The 15,855-nt window shown below is 44.9% G+C and overlaps 1 protein-coding gene across 1 annotated transcript in view; it reads right to left on the reverse strand.

Annotated features, from left to right (window-relative positions):
- Nucleotides 1–15,207, reverse strand: part of shroom4 (shroom family member 4) — a 63,155-nt gene extending 47,948 nt beyond the window's left edge. Inside the window, exon 1 of the mRNA XM_041965455.1 lies at nt 15,084–15,207. Coding sequence (XP_041821389.1) covers nt 15,084–15,206 — 123 coding nt within the window. The 5' untranslated portion in view covers nt 15,207. The remainder of the gene's footprint in view (nt 1–15,083) is intronic.
- Nucleotides 15,208–15,855: the final 648 nt, after the last annotated feature.

A 15,855-nucleotide genomic window follows, 5' to 3' on the forward strand; every position in this document is an offset into this window, starting at 1 on the left:
TTATGGGCATGAGCAGTGATCAGAAAGTAGTCAGTATTTTACAAAAAAACATACTTGCAATAATACAGTAAATAAGTTTCTTTATTATTCAAACATCTTATGATGTCTCAGAGTTATTTTGGTTCCCATTATGTTTGGATAGAAGTTTTAAGTAGAGAACTAAAACTTTTAAAGGCCCTTTTCTTGTCAATTTTCCACATGATGGCCAATAAAGTTCCTAAATACCTAACAGCAGCGGTCACTACCAGATTTCAGTCTCCATACGGCTCAGAGTCCAGCCGTTCTAAATTTGCAAGAACAGAGAGATGCACATACGCACACATGACAAATACTCTCTCTTATAAGCTCTCAACAACACACACACAAACACACACACCCTCCATCAACCTCTGCCCTCCAGTCTGAGCCTTGTGAGCTTCTCCTCCCTTCCTCACACCCACGCTCACACAAGGCCTCCTTTATCAGGGCGGGAGGAGGGGAACTGCAGGGATGGAAAAAGGAAAAAAGCTCGCACCGAAAGCACCAGCAGCTAGATGTGTGTTTGCATGTGCGCCGCTGTCTAGCTCCGTTGATCCCTGATGTTGCAACTGGGGTGTGTTGTCCTGAAACGGCCTCTCTGCCGAATCATTAAAGGGAGCAAACGAGACAATGATGCCCCAGACAGAGAAGCCCTTTCTGGGTGAAGCTGCAGCCCTGTGGCCCCTTAGAGAGGTGGAGACCCCTGGTCACTGACAGAGCGGTATTAAATTCAATACCACAGTGGAGAGGAGAGGAAAATGGAGGGAAGGAAAGAAAGGGGGAGAGGGAAAGAACAGGAATGGAAAGAAGTAGGAAAAGAAGAGGAAAGGATTTGAAACAAGAGGAGAAGAAAGAAAAGGAAAGAAGAGAAGGGAGGAAGTAGAGATGGGAGGACGCGAGGAAGATGAAAAGAAAGGAAAGGAAAGAAAGGGGGAAAGGGGAAGAACAGGAGTGGAAAGAAGAAGGGAGAGAAGAGGAAAGGATTTGAAAAAAGCGGAGAAGAAAGAAAAGGAAAGAAGATAAGAAGAAAGGAAAAAAGGAGAGGAAATGAATGAAGAGTGAGATGAAAATAGGAGAGGAGAGGAAAATGAATGAAAAGAAAGAAAGAGGAAGAGAGGAAATGAAATGAAATGAAAGGGGGGAAATGAAAGAGAAAATAGATAGAAAGAAGAGGAGGGGAAAATAAGAGAAGAAGAGGTGAGAGGAAAAAAAAGGAAAGGAAAGGAAAAAGAGAGAGGATGAGAGCAAAGGAAAGGAAAGGAAAAAGACGAAGTGAGGAGAGGACAAGGAAATGAAGGAAAAGAAAGAAAGGGAAAGAGGAAAGAGAAGAAGAGTAAATTGGAGGGAGATGATGAGAGAAGAAATGATAGCAAAGGAAGGAGAAGGAGAAAAGAAAAAGAGAGCAAAAGAAGAAAAGGAGAAAGGAAAAGAGAGGAAACCAACACAGACAAATAATCTCCCATCAGCACTTCTTTCGGTCATTTGTGATTGATCGTCTCTCCTCTATTAATCTCTGACATCCTGAATCTGCAACATGAAGCCACAGAAACTTCCTGTGGTCGAGTCACATGACGCAACGGCAACATGTGAGCAAACACCGTCACCTCCAGCTCTCTCAGGTGAACAGAGTGTGTTTTGTTTCAGCCAGAGGAGAAATGCCTCGCCGGCCGTGTTTTTATATCCCCCGATGTGTTCGTCTCTCGCAGCTTCATTCGACTTCGACACACGCACGCACACAAGCACGCACACAAATGCGTAATTTAACTTAAATTAAATTGAATTTAACTACAAAACAGACCTAAAAACACGCCGCTAACTCGACAGCTAAAGCACGAGGGCTGTGTCAAGTGAAAGCTAGCTTGTAAAGTAGCCACGATTAGCCCGAGCTAAAACTAAAGCCAAATTAAGTGATTGATTTCCAATAGTTGTTATCTGTAAATGAAAAAGAGCCATTCTAATTAACTGGCATTTTGATTATTCCACATAATTGAACAGTAGCTGGAGTAGCTAAAGGTAGCTATCTTAGCATAAAGGTAGCCAGTTTAGCAGATCTCAGTAGCTTTTGACTCTAAATGAATGTATTATATAAATATAAATAGCAGTATTAGCTCAACACACAAACAATATAAGCTATGGAAGATTGTAGCTGTCCTCAGTGACCTGCTGCATCACAGTCAAAATCTTAGCTTGGTCTCGGTCTTAGTCTTAAATTGGTTTATTTAGACTCAGGAGGAAAACATATAATAAGGAACATTTCTGTCCTTCCTTTCTGCATCGCCACGTTGTGTCCACTGGACGTCCAGGCATTCCTCCACTTACACACAAACCTGTACATCTACACACTCGGCCCACTCAGCGCTTCCTTATGTTTGTTTTTAATCCACAATATTTCCAGCAATTATTCAAAATGTGCTGCGGCCACTTTCTGGTGGGTCTCCTCGCTCGTATATTTTTATTAGCCTCGCTCCCAGGATGAGACTAAATGTTTTACATTCAAATTAAAAAATCCCTCCTCTCGCTTGAAGATGTGCCAAGGAAGGACACTTGTTTATGATTGGCCCGAAGGCAAGCAGACAAAAAAAACACACAGTCCTGCGACGCGGGCGCCGCATAAATTCAGGACGACGCGCCAAAATTACAACTTATTAGAAACAAACAGCAGCAAAACAAGCTGGATGCATGACGATGAACGGCAACAGATGCTGCAACCTTGTGTTAAATTCACATTTTAAGTTTAAATTGTGGAAGAACAGTTAAGTTGTTGGCTTCTCAAACAAGCACACTTATGCATTTTTTGGTCTGCAGCTGAGTCGTCAGCATAAATTGTATTAATGTCCAGAAAATTCAAAGAAAACAGACGTCACTGTGTCGCCCACTTTGTTTGATTGACAGGTGATCTTTTGGAAATCCAGTGCAGAAACCCGACTGCTTTACACCAAAAGATGTTCTTACCACCTTAAGCTCCAGTAATACCATTAAAATCTTACTTAATCTGTGAAAACAAGCCTCTAATTACAGACTCCGAGCTGTCGGCCACATCAAAGCCCCGCTACCCAGAATCCTCAGCGACGGAGCACAGCGGGGCCGCGCTCACCCCGACGACACTGAAGAAACGCCAACCTGTCGAACTTTAACCCTCAGCCGTCATCCAGATCAATACATCATAAAACGCACCTTCGAGATCCCATAATCCACCACAACAACCCCCACACTCACACACACACACACACACACACACACACACACACACACACACACACACACGACTGGGTTGTTCTAATCCTCAATAAGCCTGACACTCAAACAGCGACTCTTAACCTCGCTCATACACTTAAGTGACAGTCTCTCACACACACACACACACACGAAAGAAACAATACACACTTTCTGGCAGTGTGATAGTCTGGCGCGCACACACGGGTTTGTGTACATGTACACACCGTGAGGAAAAAGTCCATTTTGGGGACGGACGGGTGCTCTCGGGGTTGATATGGGGACGACGCAAATACACAAACGAAAACAGTTCAGCTTTGAGAGGTTTTATGAGGACACTTTGAGGCCGAGAGCTCACAGAAACACAGAAAACAAACACTCGTCTCTTCTGGTTGTGCAATCTGAGACGGATAACCCAGAAAATATTACACGTACAGGAACAAGACAACAAGCTTTAGAGGGCTGCAGGTATGTTTCCATGCAGAAACAGGTCTGATTTAAGCTTTTGGTGTCAAAGTTTATCTATAAAGCTTTAGTAGGCATCTGCTGCTTGACCTGATGCATGTTGTTTTATCTGAGTCTTCAAAGCAGGAGGCAAGTGCAAAGTTAGCGTGACCCCAAACTCATCATCATATTGATTTCAGGAAATATAGTGCAGCCACAAACTCTCCACATGCATTGTTTGTGCACAGGAAAACAGCTTATTTCATCCTCTTTCATGGTGTGTGACCATGAAACGCACACGCACACACACGCACGCACACACCCCAGGCTGTTTCTGCTTGAGTATGGAAGCCATTATATCCGGCGACCAGCGCTGATAATAGCAGAGGCCAAAAGGTCAGCGGCCTGGTGGGACCAGAGACGGGCCGAATTGATCCATCAATGTCATATGTGTGTGAGTGTGTGTGCGTCCGCTTTATCTCACACGCACAAATGCGCACACACACACTTAAATAGGGGTGGAACATTAACTTCTTAATGTGCAGTAAATGACCTTGCCCTGTCGACGAGTCGCTGGTCTGGTTCATGGCTGCTGCGTGTGTTTATGAGCGAGACAGAGAGAGTACATTGTGTGTATTTCTACGTTCTGTTGGATCAAAGCTGCTTAGCCGGCTTTCAAACTCTTTCCCTTCGTAGTTTTTCGATATGGGCTTCCATTCAAGTATTTTTATGAGAGTCATAACAGATCGGCTGAAAAAAGCTGAGGCCAAAAATCGATAACAATTAGATCAAAACCACGTTAGGTTCCTCGAGGAAATAAGCCTTTTGATAGAAGACGAAGAAAGCGTCCGACATTGAAAAATGCCTCTCGGGCTTAAATCAGCCTTTTTGAAGTGGTGGTTCTGCATGTGTTCGCCACAACGTCCCTCCACACACAGATTGCCAGCTGTTAGTCAATCAGTACTGATCATCGGTTGAAAGTAGCCTGTTGAGAAAAATCAACAATAACAAAGCAGCGTTTCTACCACTTAATTTAACAGTTGTAGACAGATTTGAGCAGCCACCGCACAGAGATATCAGATTTATGAGCGTACAAACGTTCATCTGTAATTAACAGAAGGAGCAACAGAAGCCGTGGTGGACTCACCTCTTTGTCTACTAACCTTTGTTTACTTGCTCTAAAACGGCCTGAAAACCTATTTCGTTACTAGTTTCTTCATGTGAGTGATGCTCAGAATAGTTTGGGTTCTTGCACATGAGAGATTTACGTCTGTTTTCTCTTTTTTACTGCTGGTTTTAATCGAGGTTTGAAACTTTGAATGAAAATGTGATGACAGTGGTTTGTTTGCTCATGTCAGCGCAGCGTACTCAAACCTCGTCGACTCAGTCCTGAGGGAGCAGATCAGCTCAGTCTGACTCTTTGTGTCCTAATAAATGACATCTAAGGCTTTTTCTGCCAATCTCTAAAAGGTACAATGTGGAGGTTTTGACCAATAGCAGTGCTAAAAAGCACGTCCTCAGTTTGTTTGTATTTGATCAGCAGCAGCAAGCTTCCATCCATGTTAAACGCAAATTTTATCCAAATTCACAGAAAAAACTCCTGCAATTTATGTTTCCATCCACTACATTTAAGAGAACATTAGGAGTTCAACAGCTGGTGGAGGAAATCTACCATTAAACCACGAGAAAGGACGAAAAGGACGCAACAAGATGACGTAATTAAAAGAGCGGCAGTCAAACCTCGAGCCAATAAAAAAAATGAAACACAGCATTTATATTTGCTTCATTAAGTTTCATCCACTGCAGTTTTTTATCTGTGGAAACTTCAGTGTTCACGTCACGCTCTTCATGGACGTCATGATTTCCTCATATTTACGTCTGTTTGGATGTTTAAGTCTGCGCGCTTCGATCAATGCACCAACTTTTCCACCTCAGCCAAGCGTAATGAGGTTTTTACAGTTTTCCAGCTGTTTTTTTTTTTTTTTTCAAATTTCTGCCACTTCCACTCAAATGTTTTCATGCACAAGTTAGAAATGTGCATAAAACAGGTGCACTGAAATGCAATTAGTGGCAGTAACGCAGCAAGAAACATAATGATGTGCCAAAAATAGAACAAGAGAAGAAGAAAACCACCAGCGACCAAACACGTATGTCAACAATACAGTTGAAAAACTGGACTCGTGAACACACATAATGTGCTTTTTGGACATGAACGCTGAATGGAAAATATTTCGAGCTTTTTCAGAAGCTCAAAACAAGCTAGAGATGTGTTCAAAGACTCGTAAACGCAGACAAAAAGGCAGGAAAGCATCAATCTGGCAGCTGGGTCCAGAAACATGAAACCTTTTGCTCTTCCCTGGCTGCCCTTCTCCCCCACCTCCTCTATCTTTTGATCTATTCCCTCTCCATCCATCTATTATCCAACCATCGGCCTACAGCTACAGGAGCCGCAGACGACCCCCTCGCCCCCTGTTTCTGTTCTAATCAAGAGGTCTCGCCACTTTCTTGTTCCCATATTTTCTTCTTCCTCCTTACATTTCTATCCCTCTGTCTTTCCTTCATTTCCCTCTCCCATCCATCCCTATCACACTCCTACTCATTCATCTCCATCTCCGGTCTGTCACACTGATCTGGATGGCGGTTTTATTAAAAACTAGAAAGCTAAGACGCTGTCAGGCTCTATTTTCTCAGACTCCAGCAGCTGCTTGTAAAACCGCCAATGAAAAGCAACAGTTTGTGCACATTTTAAGATTTTTGACACATTTTCTTCCAACTTTTTTTAGCTCCAAATCCTCCTAAGCCAGTATATTTATCCCACAGCCTCCCAACTACAGCGCGACTTGGCTGTCCTGTCATTAAGAGTGATTCACATTAAAAGTATGTGATTGGTCGAGCCTTCAGTGCCGGTTTTTGTTTCCCACAGTGGTCAAAAAGGCTGCTTCAGAGGCTTTCCGTCGTCATAAAAAGAAAAATTTCAGGTGGAGACACTCAGTCTCTTTTATTTATCCCACAACAGACATTAAATATTGATGATCAGCAACATTTATCAGTTTTCAGGAATCCCAAATTCAACCAAAATCACACAACCCAAGAGATGAATAAACAATCTGGGCAAACTCCGAACCGACAGGAATGCAACACACCCTCTGTCCCCCTCCTCCCCACACCCACAAACTTTAGTTTCCCTCTCAGAAGTTCCCCTCATCCGACGAGGAACAAATGCGAGGGAAGAAATCCCACTCGACGTCCCCCGGGTAACCTGCGTGGCCTGACGAGGGCGAGGAGGGGAGAGACGGAGGGACGGAGGCGCGCTTCCGTCAGACGCCGCCGAGGGCAGACGGCGAGGAGAGAAGACCCAGTAAACAAAGAGAGTTCTGTGTCATTTCAGACCTCAAACTGGAGTCGACTTGCCAGGGTAGCCATGAGAGTGGACCGCATTGCATGGTGGAATGTGTGTGTGTGTGTGTGTGTGTGTGTGTGTGGTACATTCTCTGGTTTGGGCACGGCTACGTCGCAATAAACTGTAAACATATAAACACAGACGCACAGAAAACACAAGCTCTGCCTCTAACAGGCCCTCCTTAATCCGACATAATGGCTGGGAAACTGCTTCTAATGTCGAGGCGTTAAACATAATAGCTGCAGCGCGGCTGGTGGAAAATCTTATAAAGAGGCAGCGAAACCAGAAACAAGGTGCGACCGAAGGAACGGGATGAACTGAGCCTTAGGATGTTATGTTATGTTTCAGCGTGGACTGCAGGCGAATTTACTGCACCACGCTGAATCTGTCAGCCCAGCTTTTCTAGAGAAGCTACATGATTATTATGTTAACAAATGATCGATTAATGTCAGATAATAGTTTCCTCGAGCCCAAAGCAGCAAGCCCTCAAACTGGAGAACCAGTTAATGATTATCTTGGGTTTGAAAAAGGAGTTTATTATCAACAGCTGCCAATTAGATTTCTGTCAATCTAATCTACTGTTTGTGATAAACTGGAGGATGGAGTGTTCCTTCATGGCTTGAGAAAATTTTCCTCCTTCAGCTAAATGAAGGAGTACTTTCACAGTGTTTTATTAGTACTTCAATTAGCTCTGTCCGCTGAGTGATTCTGTGGGGGAAACCTGGAGCTGCGCTAATCAGCAGAACACAAAACCCTGCAGGGCTTTCAAAAACTGTTCTCCGTCGCATCAAGATGCAATTTCGGTGTAATCTGAGGAAAAAAAAACACGGCTGAGGTGTGTGTGTGTGTCTGTGTGTCTGTGTGTGCTGCCCCCCCCCCAGTGAGAGTGTAGAGGGGCTTCTGAAAATGCAGAGTGTCGGACAAAAACAATAACAACTGCAGCCGCCTCAGGTCAGGACCCCTACCCCCAACACACACACAAACACACACACACACACCACATGCACAGACACACACACACACGCACAATTCAATTATGACATATATCTCCCAGACATCTTTAATATCTTTTTCATGACACACACAGACTCTCAGACGCACAAACACACACACTAAAATAACAACAATGCTCTGTGTGTGTGTGTGTGTGTGTGTGTGTGTGTGTGTGTGTGAGGGTCAGTGTACTGATGCACCTATGAAAAGAGAGGCTGTTATTTTAGTGTGTGTGTGTGAGAGAGAGAGAGAGCCTCCAGACATAGCCTAAAGAAACAGCTAAAGGCTCCAAAGATCAGAGATAGAGACATTCCAACCCCACCCTAACACACACACACACACACACACACACACGCACACACACGCACGCACACGCACGCACGCACGCACACGCACACACACACACACACACACACACACGCACGCACACGCACGCACGCACGCACACGCACACACACACACACACACACACACACACACACTGAAGACTCTGGGGAAACTGTGCTGAGCAGTTTAGACATTTATTTGACATTTAATTTACTAAACAATAAATTAATTGGAGAAAAAAAGTAATCAAAAATAAAGATGATCTTTAGCTGCAGCAGAAGCAACTCATCCCTGACGCTGACAGCTCCCTGTACATCTTAACATTTAACAAACTTCTATCGTCCGTGCAGCGCTGCGAGCAACAATTATTTTCATTACTCATTCGCCTGCGCATCATTTTCTCCATTGATTGTCTTCCATTTGTTCCATGAAACAGCCAAACTGCCCCAAGCTGACCCAAGGATTCAGATTGTTTGTTAAGTCTGACCAACGGCCCGAAACCCAAAAGTATGCAGATTATTAAAGAAGACCAAAAAGTTAAATATTTCCATTTGAGAGGCAGGAACCGCTGATGTTTGGCCTTCCTGCTTCGCAAATGACTTTATATGATTAAATGATGATCAAAATTAAACGGAGTTTTCCGTTTCCTTCCAGTTCTTCATGCAAAACTCAATATAATCTGTTGGAAGCATGAACACACTCCTCAATATGCTCTATTGTGTTCTATGTTGCAGCACGACATATGCTTTTGGTTAGCTAGGACAGTTAGCAAAGCAATTCAGGGCAGAGGACATGGAAACACACACACACACACAAACACACACACACACACACACACACACACACACGCACACGCACAGTTGAGACAATAGCATCTCTATCTGATGGCATCCTCATCTACCCCCCGCAGAGCAGATTGCTACTGGAGGCTACCTTTACTGGAATGTAGAGGGTAACACACACACACACACACACACACACACACACACACACACACACACACACACACACACACACACACACACACACACACACACTGTTTACCAACCCAAGACATTTGGTTGCATACCTCCGACCACATGTCAAAACATTCTTCTGTAAAATCCCTGGATTTCTGTTACTGTCAACAGCAGGACGAGAGAGAAGGATTATCGTCTCCATCTTTGCTGCCTGTTCTGGGCGAATCTAATTCCAGACCGCTCGCTGTGTTTTCAAACACACTCTGCTGGAATGCTCCCCACAAGACACACGGCCTGATTTCCAGCAGAAAAAGACGAAGCGAAATGCCTTTCAGGAACAGAAAACAACTTCGTAAACAACCCTTACGAACAGCCCTCGCACCCACATGCAGCAGAGCTCGGTTTGGCCTCGGTAGAGCCGAACTTGTGCAACGAGATACTTCGAAATCCTGCTGCAAATGAAAACATCACATATTCAACAATTTAGTTTGCAATCGTCAAAGTAAATTCAGCGGTCATCGTCATCTTAAAGGGTCTTTCAGCTGTTTTTTTCCACAATAAATCCGCTGATTCAGATCCTGAGTTAAAGACGGCAAAATCTGATAATCTGCAAGAGTCCCAGACCAAAGCAAGATAACAAGAGCCTCTGATGAGACTTCCGCGTGTTTTCTCGTGATCTTCTACATGTCTTTGAAACCTGAAACTTGATTCAATACACTGTTTATGGTGACGACTGCTGTTCAACTTCAAGTGAGATTCAACTTTGGATCAAGGAGATTTACTGCCAGCTCACCCTTCATGCAACGCTCCACATCTGCATCCCCGTTCAAGCAATAAGCACATCATGATACACAGCAGCTAACATCAAAAACATGCACCAAGCAAGTTCATATACAGGATGCATTAACCTTTGGGAAAATTCAAAGACACGGCCACGAATTTCTCCTCAAAACTCATTCGAACAGCGTGTCGCACAAGAAGTGCCAACGCAGTTCAGTCACCCCAGTGCAGAGAGGCCGTCGCTCAGTTCATCTCCAGTCCACAGCTCAACACAAATTAACAAAATAAAAAGACAACACGGGGAGCTCGGCCCAGTCGAAGCTTTCCCAAAGATGCCTCCCGCTGCGGGTCAGCAGTTCACCGCCGGTTTCAGCGGTCGGACGGTCTGGGAGACGGGCTGCTTGTTGGCCGGTCGACTGGGAGGAGAATGACAGCGGTGAATCCGGCTTTGCAGAACATGTGGACCGCAAAGAAAACGGATTGTGCAGCGCTCAGCCAGGGGTAGGCCAGCTAGCTGCCGGCTAATACTCTCACACCACATTGGTTTGAATCTTGTATAGTTATTGTAAGATGCTGTTCGAGGTGGAGCTGTCTTCGATTTGTAAGTCTACTGAAGCTTCCTTCTTTCATATTTAACATGTGCAAAACGTTTTCTGCTATAATATCACATTAAATCTCTTAGAAAACAAACTGGAGGTAATAATAGTTCCTACAACTCCATCATGTACACGCAGACACACACAAGCAATGAAAAAAGAAAAGATAATGAAGGCTTCAGTCCACTCAGACAGACTCTGGTGCAGCATGTAGAGTCTGATGTTCATTTAGATAGCAGACATGTCTGGTCTGCAGAAGTCTGGTGGGAAAAACAGGCACGAGCAACTGGGATCCATCAAAACAACAGAGACGGACAAGTGTTAAAAACATCCTACGATTCTTCAATTAACAGCATTCACGAAAGCAACTGACTCGTCGCCGAGAAGCAGGACGTCGCCTCGCCGCAGCGGGGCGAACCATCGCCAGACATCCGCGGCGGGGCCAGAAACGGCCGAGGAGACACGAACTCACAAAGACGGTCCCCGGAGAGCTCACAGTGGATGTCAAAAACCACATATGACGGTGAGCTGACAGCTCGGCAGCAGCTGCTCTGTCAGACGCAACAATGGAAGGCACTCACCACTTAGTTATCACCACCGCATGTGAAAGAGCAAACACTCGGGATTGGCAAGCGCTAGTCTGAAATGACGAATGGCCTGAAAACATGGCTGCCTGGCTGCACAAGGGTCCAGCCCAGGCATGTCCACAGATCAGTCAGGATGCATAAGGTTCATGTTTGTCCATATTAATTTTTTTGTTGGGGGAGGTGAACATGGGAGGGTTTGGAAAGCAGCTATAATCCAAGAAATTAAATTTAAGACTTTGGATGGTCTTAAAAAAAATGCAAAGAACAGATTAAATTGTGTTCTCTAAAGTTTAGCATGCCTTGTTTACTAGCTTACTAGCAACAGTAGCAACCTAGCTTTAGCTATTCTGAGAGGCTACATGTGTTTTTAGGGTAGCCTTCATTCATTGTAAGATTTAAACACTGTTTGGGTCCAAATAATGAAGATTATATTTTGTATTATTATAGTAATTTATAGCCTAAAATCTGATATCTGTGCTGCTCCTTCATTCCCACCAATCAGGAACGTGTGCTGACTTTCTAGTTGAAACCTGTTAGCTTGAGTTAGCATTAAACCATGTATGTAGCCATTACAGGCATATTTACGCAGCTAAAATGTGGGTAAAACACGACAACTTTTGCATGTGATTTCATTGAAGCATGCTCAAGCCTAGACTGACTGACTGACAGGCTAATAACTTGCCAACAGGCTGACAGGCTGACTGACTGAATGGCTGACTGGCTAGCTAAGCTAATGACTGACTGGCTAACTTTGTTGGCCAGATAAAACCTTAAACTTTCCGTGCTAACGGCTAATCACCGGCTCTGAAAAAAACAAGTATTCAAGGCTGAAAATGATGCGTATGAGCAATGCACACTTGTGTACGAACACACACATGCACGATATCTCCCCACCCATCCACACACACACTCCCCACAGTGGTAATTTGTTATGCTCCTGGTGGAATGTTGACCAAATGGCTTATATCCCTCTGCTGTCTCAGACTCGGGAAGCCACCCTTCCCCCTCCTGCAGCGTACACGCTCTCAAAAGGGCCACGAACACACACTCCTCGAAACATGGACGTCCTGAAAGGGCAACATTTTTACTCACTTTCTGCCTCGTGTGCATCCAGAAAAAAACAGCAGACTCATGCTTTTAACTCTTTAAATCTGACACAAACCTGTGAGGACTACAGGCCTGAAAGAAACTATTATTCATCATCCAGTGAATTTTTTGATTTTTGATTGATCGTTAATAAAAATGACCTGCTCTGACCTGCTGGGAGGATTATGTACCCAATCTGGCCTGGGAATGCCTTGGATTTTCTCAAGGACTGAAAAGAGGCAGTAGGTAGGGTGAATGGGGTGTGGGCTATTTTGGTGCTACCAAAACAATCCAGATCCAGGTAAGAGGAAAAAAATGGATGGATGGATACATAGAATAATCATAATTAAGCTTGTTTTGTACGACCAACAGTTAAAAACTCAAAAGATTTTCAGTTTACACTGATGAGATGCAGAAAAAAGCAGCAAAACGACACATCTGAGAAGATGGAAGCAGCAAATGCTTGTCTTTTTTTCTTGATATGAAGCTTAAATGATTCATCGACTCTTGAAACAGCCGCGGTCTAATTTTTATATTCAAACTGATTGATTGACTGATTGCTTCACCACTAGGCCCTAAAAAACTCCGGAGGTATAAATCTCAGCATGTTACGATCTGCCACTGTGTTTCACCTCTTGTTTTCACTTGAGGATCCAGAAATGAACGAATGAATGCTTTTAGTGAAGAATCACACATACACACACACGCACACACACACACACAAACACGCACACACACACACACACACACACACGCACACACTCATCCCTCTCTCTCGGAAGTGTGAGGATTAGGACTGTGTTCAGCTGTGGTCCATACAGACACAGTAAACCTCTGTGTGGAGGCTGATGGAAACTCTCTCTGGCCCTCGCTGGACCTAAAACACATTACACACTCATGCTTTCACACACACACCTCAACTTTACCTTCTCACCATGTTCCCGTCTTTCTCCACTTTCCTTCAAGGACTTCACACTTAATCATTAAACACTTTAAACACTTTTCTGCTCCACAGTTCCCTGTCCAGCACTCATCGCCTGAGCTACTTTATTGTGTCCGTGTGTTTCGGGGTGTGTGTGTGTGTGTGTGTGTGTGTGTGTGTGTTTTAACTAGCCACTGGACACAAAACAGCCATAGAGCACAGTTTGATTTTTATCTCCTTTAGCAGTCCCAGTCACATTTTCCCAGGGGCTGTGTTACTGTGTGTGACTTGGTGTGTGTGTGTGTGTCTGTGTGTGTGTGTGTGTGTCTGTGTGTGTGTGTGTGTGTGTGTGTGTGTCAGTGTGTGTTTCCAGATGACTGAGCCAGGCTTTTCCATTCCCCGCTGTGGTGCTGTGGTGAATATAGAAGCATTACACCGGCCAACATTTACACCACCGCTGCTGCGACTTTTCAGCAGAGTGGGCGAGAGACAGCGAAGGAAAGACTGAGAGAGAGAGAGAGAGCAGAGGTTGCATGTCAGGCGGCCTACTTATGCACTGGACTGAACACACACACACACACAGACCACCCCCAGCAGAACACACACCAATAATTACTTGCAGTAATTCAAAGACACCCTCCTTATTTCCAGCAGCTCGCCGCCCGCAGCGTGAAATCATGAGAAGAGGCCGGGAGGAAGCGTAGGCCCCCACGACTTTATCGCACAAGACGAGGTCACGTCGAAATCTGAACGCAGGCACTAAATCTCTTACGAACTCCCCAAAAACGCTCCTGATATTAAAAGTAACCTGTCAGAGCTCTGCAGACCACACTACACGTCCATCAGCTCAAATACTTCGGCTAAACAAGCTGATTCGTAAACGTGCTGGTGTCGATGAAAGCCACTGCAAAAAGGAGGCATTAACCTATAATCTACGAAGCGAACAAGAAGAATAAATACTAACAATGTCTCATCAGAGAATCCCAATCTTTCTTTTCAAGGATTCTCACATTTCTGCCTGGAACTTAACCATCTGAAGCGGTTTTAGTCATCTGTCAACACTTGGGCATTTTCACCTTCCAGTGATTGAAGTGACAGGGAGATGAACTGAGCCTCACTTCGCCAGGGATCCCCCTGGGAACCCCTTTTAGCACCCCTGGGGGGACCCTTTGACCTCCAGGTTTGAGAACCCAACCGCTGCGTTACATTAAACAGGGATTTTTTTCGCTCATGGACAGTGACAGCTGACAAACATCAACCGGCCCGGATGTTTGCTCTGGCTTTGGACAATAACTTTTTATTCTCTGCTGCAGGAGTGGAGGAAGAGGTGGAAGAGGGGAGCTTCAGATCTGGCCGTGCAGAAGTCAAAATGCAGGAGAAGCAGTCTGGAGAGTTTTTCAGGCTTGTTGCATTGGGTTGAAAAGTTTAAACCAAGGGACGAGCAGCCAAGCAGAGTGAAAAGCACATATGAATAAGAGCACAGTCGCACAAGCCTGCAGGACTAACCACAATTGCTGTTTTGCTTGAGTGTTGCAGCAACCACATCCTTGAAGAAATACAAGTCTTAAACTCAGTTTGAGTGCGATACGATGCAAATATGGAACCCAAACTGTGGATGTACGGACAAAATGTCATGTAAAGTCTAACAGAGCAGCACAGACTCACTCAGAAGGACTTTTCAGCAGTTGCAGCTCACATCATTGACAGTTCCCATAAAAATGCCAGCGTCATTGAAGTCACTTGTTATGGTCAACTTACTTTAGTGATGATGAGCGGCTCGCCGTGCTCGAGCCCTCCTTTCAGCGTGAACCCCCAAGGCGCGCCCCCGCTCAACTGAACCTGAATGTGGTGGAAAGAGACGAGCTGCTCAACCGTTTCCATCCTCTTCATCCGACCCGCGTCTTCCTTCTTCCCCCTCTCTCTCTGTTTCTTCCTCACTCTGTCGGTGTATTGACCGGGCTGGTATCGTTGCTAGCTAGCGGCGCCGGTAGCGGTGCCTCGGCTTCTCCATCACCGCTCTAACAACAACAACGAATGGATGGATGGATGGATGTATGGGTGGAAGGAAGGAGTGAGTGGAAGAGGGGGAGGGAGGAAAGTTTTAGCTAGCGACAAGCTGGTCAAAGTTATGTCTAACAAGTCGGCTAACTTCCGGTCTAGGTGTTTAACGCTGACGAAAAGTTAACGTTAGCTTGTTTTACGGTTTTAATCTTGCTCGATATCTCATCACATGATTGTACCTATTGTTTTGTTCCATACCTTAGGTTAATGGCCGGCTTGTTTCCTCGACAAAAAACGGCTAGCGCGCTTTTATTTTTACATCTACATCAAATGTTTCCGGTGACTGTGGCTAGCTCGACGCAACTACAAACTTTGAGAAAACTTTGGGAATAGCGGTGGGCGGCCCCTCCCGCGATTCGAACGGCGGGATGTGATTGACGGAGAGGCTCGCCAATAGGAGAGAGGCCCCGTCTGAACGTGTCCAATGACAAGCGAGAATGGGGAGGGGCTACAAACGCAACAACCGCTG

The sequence above is a fragment of the Chelmon rostratus genome, chromosome 23 (assembly GCF_017976325.1).
Source record: "Chelmon rostratus isolate fCheRos1 chromosome 23, fCheRos1.pri, whole genome shotgun sequence".
NCBI classification, from domain to species: Eukaryota; Metazoa; Chordata; class Actinopteri; order Chaetodontiformes; family Chaetodontidae; genus Chelmon; species Chelmon rostratus.